General features: G+C 43.2%; 1 protein-coding gene across 2 annotated transcripts; it reads left to right on the forward strand.

Moving 5' to 3' along the window:
• The first annotated feature begins 282 nt into the window (after window positions 1-282).
• On the forward strand, window positions 283-6356 carry LOC118402185 (G-protein coupled receptor 55-like). 2 transcript variants are annotated; one of them, XR_004829448.2, is made up of 4 exons: window positions 283-628; window positions 1466-2198; window positions 3646-4039; window positions 5557-6356. XR_004829448.2 is itself a non-coding variant. In XM_035800190.2 (3 exons), exons 1-3 carry the CDS (start codon window positions 615-617, stop codon window positions 3853-3855), a joined length of 957 nt encoding a protein of 318 aa, XP_035656083.1. In that variant the 5' UTR covers window positions 283-614; the 3' UTR covers window positions 3856-5544. The 2 variants fall into 2 exon arrangements, 1 of the variants encoding a protein (XP_035656083.1); XM_035800190.2 differs by lacking the exon at window positions 5557-6356 and having other exon boundaries at window positions 3646-5544.
• The last annotated feature ends 493 nt before the right edge of the window (window positions 6357-6849 follow it).

A 6849-nucleotide genomic window follows, 5' to 3' on the forward strand; every position in this document is an offset into this window, starting at 1 on the left:
ACCTTTTGTTCAAAAGGAATGTGGCTGTCTTACCTAATTTTTTGTACCTTTATTTAACTAGGCAAGTCCGTTAAGAACAAATTCTTATTTACAATGACCGCCTACACCGGCCAAACCTGGAAGGCGCTGGGCCAATTGTGCGGCGCCATATGGGACTCCCAATCACTGCCGGTTGTGATACAGCCTGGATTAAATCCAGGGTGTCTGTAGTGACGCCTCAAGCACTGAGATGCATTGCCTTAGACTGCTGTGCCACTCGGGAGCCTTGTGTGGCTACACTACCGCAGACAGACTGACTTAGTTTGGACATTTCTATAAGAAATAAGCACATTTTAAAAATCAGCATGAATATATTTTCATATATGTGATAGCAGGATGATACTATGTTCTCAAGTGATTGTTTACATTGTTTGTTGTGGTCTGCTATGTCTTTGTCTTAAGGATGTCACAGACTTCACCCAATGTTCTGCTGCATAGAACCCCTATCCAGCTACTGTAGACAACTGAGGCTATGTCACATACAGGAAGTGGTCATGGGAAGAAAAACAGAACTGTGAAACTATTGTGTCTGGAACGGACAGACAGACAGACTGATAGACAGACGCACCAGCAGAATGGCATCTATAAGGTAAGGTTTCACTTGTACTGTATTCTATTTCATCATTACAACAGAATTGGCACAACATTTTTGATTTCATTAATTTATCTATAACAATGTAATAAACAAATCCAGAAGTCAGTCATCTTTTACTCCTTTAAAGCATGACCCATTCAAATTGAACAGTCTGAATTGGGTTCACATTTTTCAAACCTTTAATTGTACCTGTTTACATGAATTGAGAGCTCTTTACAAGAGAGAGCCAGCCAAAATAGCATTTTTGTTTGGAATACTCTGGCTGTTTGGCGAGCAGACGGGTAGTGAAGAGGTTAAGGATTCTCACATTAAATCAGGCAGGCACTGCTTCTGTACGTGAGAAGGGTACAGATACTGTGCTCGCACAAGTAAGGGAATGTGGTTTTGCACAATGACGCGTGTGTGTATGTGTGCGAGCGTGTGGGTGTTTCACTTGCCTTTCAAATGGTATCTGGGGCACATAGGTACAAGCTTGCTAAATATCATGGTAGTGGAAAGATAATTGGGAGGGAAAAAGCTAAACAATTCTAAGATAGTACGGCTATTACCTTTATGTATAATTAATCCACAATCAAAATACCATAATTCCTTTTAGAAGTCTTTCCTTTTATTAAGATGCTTTATTAACCCATCCACCACCACACCGCTTCGGAGGAAACATATCTTGTTTGTTTTTTACAGCTTTTCCGCTACATTTTCCATATACATTTTGCATACACATTTGACATACATGGTACTTTATTCAAAAGCAATCACATAACAATAATACATTGCAGTATGCCTTCCTTAACTAAATAAAGCACCAACCAGTTTCTCCCTTTGACCCCTCAGCGACGCCATGGAAACCAACTGCTCCTTCGATGAGGTGGACCACCTGATGACATCACTGGAGCTCGTCATCTACGTGCCCATCTTCGTGTTTGGCCTTATCCTCAACGTCCTCGCCCTGGTTGTCTTCTGCATCTTCCTCCGCAAGTGGAGCGAGTCCACCATCTACATGACCAACCTAGCCCTCATGGACCTCCTTCTCCTCCTCCTGCTTCCCTTCAAGATGCACGCCACCAACCACCAATGGGAGCCCCACAACCGCTTCCTCTGCTCCCTCCTGGAGAGCCTTTACTTCGTGGGGATGTACGGCAGCATCTATACCATCGCCTGCATTGCTGTGGACCGCTGGGTGGCCATATGCCACCCATTCCGCGCCAAGCAGCTCCGTTCCCCCCGGGCTGCTCTGTGGACCTGCATCCTGGTCTGGGTGGTGGTGCTGGGGGGCATCTCCCCCATCTACGGCTTCCGCAAGGAGGAAACAGGGTCATTCCACTGCTTCCACACGTTCTCAAAGGAGGGCTGGCATCCAAAGGTGATCGGCTGCCTGTTGAGCTTCGGGTTCGTGGGGCCGGCCCTGGTGCTGGTGGTGTGTTCAGCCCAAAGCATCCGGACACTGAGGCAGTCGGGCCAGGAGAGCCCTAAAAGCAGAAGCTGTGTGAAGATCATCTACAGTAGTCTTTGCGCCTTCCTGGTCCCATTCACACCCAGCCACCTGGGCATCCTGCTACAGTTCCTGGTGAGTTAATAATAAGGCTAGAAATGCCATAAATACTTTCTTACGGTTATCTTTTGTGCACATACAGTACCAGTCAAAATTTTGGACCCACCTACTCATTCCAGGGTTTTTCTTGATTTTTACTATTTTCCTCGTTGTAGAATAATAGTGAAGACATCAAAACTATGAAATAACTCATATGGAATAATGTAGTATCCAAAAAAGTGTTAAACCAATCTAAATCTATTTATATTTGAGTACAAAGAAATTACAGTCCATCATTACTTTAAGACATGAAGGTCAGTCAATACGGAACATTTCAAGAACTTTGAACGTTTCTTCAAGTGCAGTCGCAAAAACCATCAAGCGCTATGATGAAACTGGCTCTCATGAGGACTGCCACAGGAAAGGAAGACCTGAAGTTACCTCTGCTGCAGAGGATAAGTTCATTAGAGTTAACTGCACCCCAGATTGCAGCCCAGATAAATGCTTCACAGAGTTCAAGTAACAGACACACCTGAACATCAACTGTTCAGAGGAGACTGTGTGAATCAGGCCTTCATGGTCAAATTGCTGCAAAGAAACCACTACTAAAGGACACCAATAAGAAGAAGAGACATGCTTGGGCCAAGAAACACGAGCAATGGACATTAGACTGGTGGAAATCTGTCCTTTGGTCTGATGAGACGGAGAGTAGGTGAACGGATGATCTCCGCATGTTGGTTCCCACCGTGAAGCATGGAGGAGGAGGTGTGATGCTATGTGGGTGCTTTGCTGGTGACACTGTCAGTGATTTATTTAGAATTCAAGGCACACTTAACCAGCATGGCTACCACAGCATTCTGCAGCAATCTGGTTTGCACTTAGTGGGACTATAATTTGTTTTTCAACAGGACAATGACCCAAAACACACCTCCAGGCTGTGTAAGGGATATTTTACCAAGGAGAGTGGAGTGTTGCATCAGATGACCTCCACAATCACCTGACCTCAACCCAATTGAGATGGTTTGGGATGAGTTGGACCACAGAGTGAAGGAAAAGCAGCCAACAAGTGCTCAGCATATGTGGGAACTCCTTCAAGACTGTTGGAAAAGTATTCCAGGTGAAGCTGGTTGAGAGAATGCCAAGAGTACGCAAAGCTGTCATCAAGGCAAAGGGTGGCTACTGTGAAGAATCTCAACAACAACAAAAAATTGTTTAACACTTTTTTGGTAACTGCATGATTCCATATGAGTTATTTCACAGTTTTGATGTCTTCACTATTATTCTGCAATGTAGAAAACAGTAAAAATAAAGAAAACCCCTTGAATGAGTAGGTGTGTCCAAACTTTTGACTGGTACTGTGATTATCTGGGGGCATCTTCACCCTTTCGCTCTGGTCTGTTATTGCTAAGACCCAGAGTTTTTCCTGGCCGTGTGACCTGACCTGACAGGCATAACCTCTATCTAATCCTCTTTGTCCTCCCAGGTGCATCAACGCCTGATCGAGGACTGCTTGACCAAGACAAGGATCAGCTTGTACATTCAGGTGACCATGAGTCTGGCCAACATCACGTGCTGTCTAGACGCTTTATGTTACTACTTCATCACCACGGAGGTGAGGAGCTCCAAGCAGACCTTCACATTCAGGAGGTCCATGAGCCAGAAGAGAGCCACCACCAGCACCTCGGAGCTCTGACGAGACCCATGGAGGAAAAAACACTGAGCCAAACTGGTTGAAATGACGTTTTATCCATTTTCGCCCACTGGGAAGTTACTGGCTGTAATCTGACTAGGTTTGTGAGACATTCTGCCACTGTTGGAGGACAAGGGACGTCGACACGGAAAAAGGAGTGTTTATTGTTGAATACCTAGACAACAAGGTAGGTTGAAGGACAACAAGGTATTGTAGGTTGAATAGGAGAAGTCAGTTTGCTTACAATAGGCATTCATGAGCTCTATAAATCACACAGTACGTGGGCTAAGACATACAGTCAGGTCGAAAGTAATTGGATCCCTTGATATAGATGATCAAAAAAGACTGTGTAAAATAAATTATACAAATACTGAGCTGTATTGTATGCTCAATTTTAAAGAAAGAAAATCATATTATTTTATGCTAATACAATTGCTCAGAGAAAGAGATTTTGTTTAACAAGTCATTTTATTTTAATCTCAAAAAGATATGGATCCCCATTTTTCAATAGTCCAGCACCCACCCCTTGCAAGAATAATGACACTGAGCCTTTTTCTGAAATGTTTTATGAGATTGGAGAACACATTGGGAGGGAACTTTGACCACTCCTCTAAACAGAATCTTTCCAGGATATTTCCTTGGTCTGCGTTTATGGACTGCCCTCTTCAATTTAAACCACAGGTTTTTGAATGGGGTTCAAGTCCAGAAACTGAGTTGGCCATTGCAAAATGTAGATTTTGTGGTCAGTTAACCATTTCTTTGTGGTTTTTGATGTGTGCTTGAGGTTATTATCTTGCTGGAAGATCCACTTGCGTCCAAGTTGTAGCCTCCTTGGCAGAGGCAACCAGGTCTTTGGCTCAAATGTCCTGGTAATTGGTCAGGTTCATGACGCTATTGACCTTATTAACAAAGGCCACAGGACCAGTGGAATCAAAGTAGCCCCATAACATCAAAGATCCGCCGCCATATTTTACAGTCGAGATGAGGTATTTTGTGGCCATGCACTTCTATTTTCATGTCACCTGATCATAGTTTGCTAAATGCCATTGGCACTTAGATTGGAACCGGTCACATGACATGTTATATTTTATACAGTCTTTTTTTGCTCAGCTTTATTAAGGGATCCAATCATTTTGGACTCCACTGCATTGTGGGCTAAGACACAGCCCGCAACTGGTTTCAACTGCCGTCATAAAGAATAAAATCCCCATTTATCTGCGTATGCAGTATGCTGAATGTTACTGTGGAGGTATGACTAAACATATGTACATCAACTATATATTATGTTCTGTATTGAATATGGTGGATTATAATTGTATTACATTATTACATGATCATAGTTTTGTTCATGTCTGTAATTAGGGTAAAAGTAGTCTATTTAAAATACGTATGTAGTGTGTAGGATGGATACGATTAGGATATGTGATTCAGGTGAATTGTAATGGAATTAACCCCAACCCTGCTACATTGCATGAAAATCCTGGTCATTATTGTTTTAGCTGCGTTCATTTACCCTCTTGTGTAAATGAATGAACGCTTTGTCAGACAACAGTCCAAACAGGAGTACACATTATTAAAGCTGTCTATTCATATAACAGCAACCTATGTTACTGACCGCTAAAATAAGTTTTGTTCGGTCATTAGATGAAATCATTTTTGTACATTTTTTAAAAATTAAACAGTGTTATTTGATCTGTTTTCTAGAAACTGGCTTTGAAGGACAGTCGGTTTAAACCTTCATGGTGAAAAAAGAGAAACCAAATGGAACACAGTGGCAAAGACATCCGAATAAACCCCTGATCCATTTCCCTTTGAGGCCCGACTAGGTTGGCTACATGAGCCTCTGCAATGACTCACTTTCTTGTGACTTACTTTAAACAGAGTCAGAATCTCAGTAATATCCTTATATATACCCTACTGTTCATGTGTTTGGGGTCACTTGGAAATGTCCTTGTTTTTGAAAGAAAAGCTTTTTTTTTTTTGTCCATTAAAATAACATCAAATTGATCAGAAATGTGTAGAACAGTGTAGACTTTGTTTATATTGTAAATTTGTAAATGACTGTAGCTGGAAACGGCAGATTTTTTATGGAATATTTACATAGGCGTACAGAAGCCCATTATCAGCAACCATCACTCCTGTGTTCCAATGGCACGTTGTGTTAGCTAATCCAAGTTCATAATTTTATAGTGTATATATTTATACACGATATATATACATATATATATACATTTACATTACATTTAAGTCATTTAGCAGACGCTCTTATCCAGAGCGACTTACAAATTGGTGCATTCACCTTATGACATCCAGTGGAACAGTCACTTTACAACAGTGCATCTAAATCTTAAAAGTGGTCCTTCTGTAGCTCAGTTGGTAGAGCATGGCGCTTGTAACGCCAGGGTAGTGGGTTCGATTCCCGGGACCACCCATACGTAGAATGTATGCACACATGACTGTAAGTCGCTTTGGATAAAAGCGTCCGCTAAATGGCATATATTTAAAAGGGGGGTGAGAAGGATTACTTATCCTATCCTAGGTATTCCTTAAAGAGGTGGGGTTTCAGGTGTCTCCGGAAGGTGGTGATTGACTCCGCTGTCCTGGCGTCGTGAGGGAGTTTGTTCCACCATTGGGGGGCCAGAGCAGCGAACAGTTTTGACTGGGCTGAGCGGGAACTGTACTTCCTCAGTGGTAGGGAGGCGAGCAGGCCAGAGGTGGATGAACGCAGTGCCCTTGTTTGGGTGTAGGGCCTGATCAGAGCCTGGAGGTACTGAGGTGCCGTTCCCCTCACAGCTCCGTAGGCAAGCACCATGGTCTTGTAGCGGATGCGAGCTTCAACTGGAAGCCAGTGGAGAGAGCGGAGGAGCGGGGTGACGTGAGAGAACTTGGGAAGGTTGAACACCAGACGGGCTGCGGCGTTCTGGGTGAGTTGTAGGGGTTTAATGGCACAGGCAGGGAGCCCAGCCAACAGCGAGTTGCAGTAATCCAGACGGGAGA

Source organism: Oncorhynchus keta, chromosome 23 (genome assembly GCF_023373465.1).
Source record: "Oncorhynchus keta strain PuntledgeMale-10-30-2019 chromosome 23, Oket_V2, whole genome shotgun sequence".
Taxonomy (NCBI): Eukaryota; Metazoa; Chordata; class Actinopteri; order Salmoniformes; family Salmonidae; genus Oncorhynchus; species Oncorhynchus keta.

Bases quoted from the DNA above. Each gene is read 5' to 3' on its own strand.
- LOC118402185 (XM_035800190.2), top strand. The intron at 2,199-3,645 runs GTGAGTTAATAA...TTGTCCTCCCAG, and splicing joins GCATCCTGCTACAGTTCCTG to GTGCATCAACGCCTGATCGA.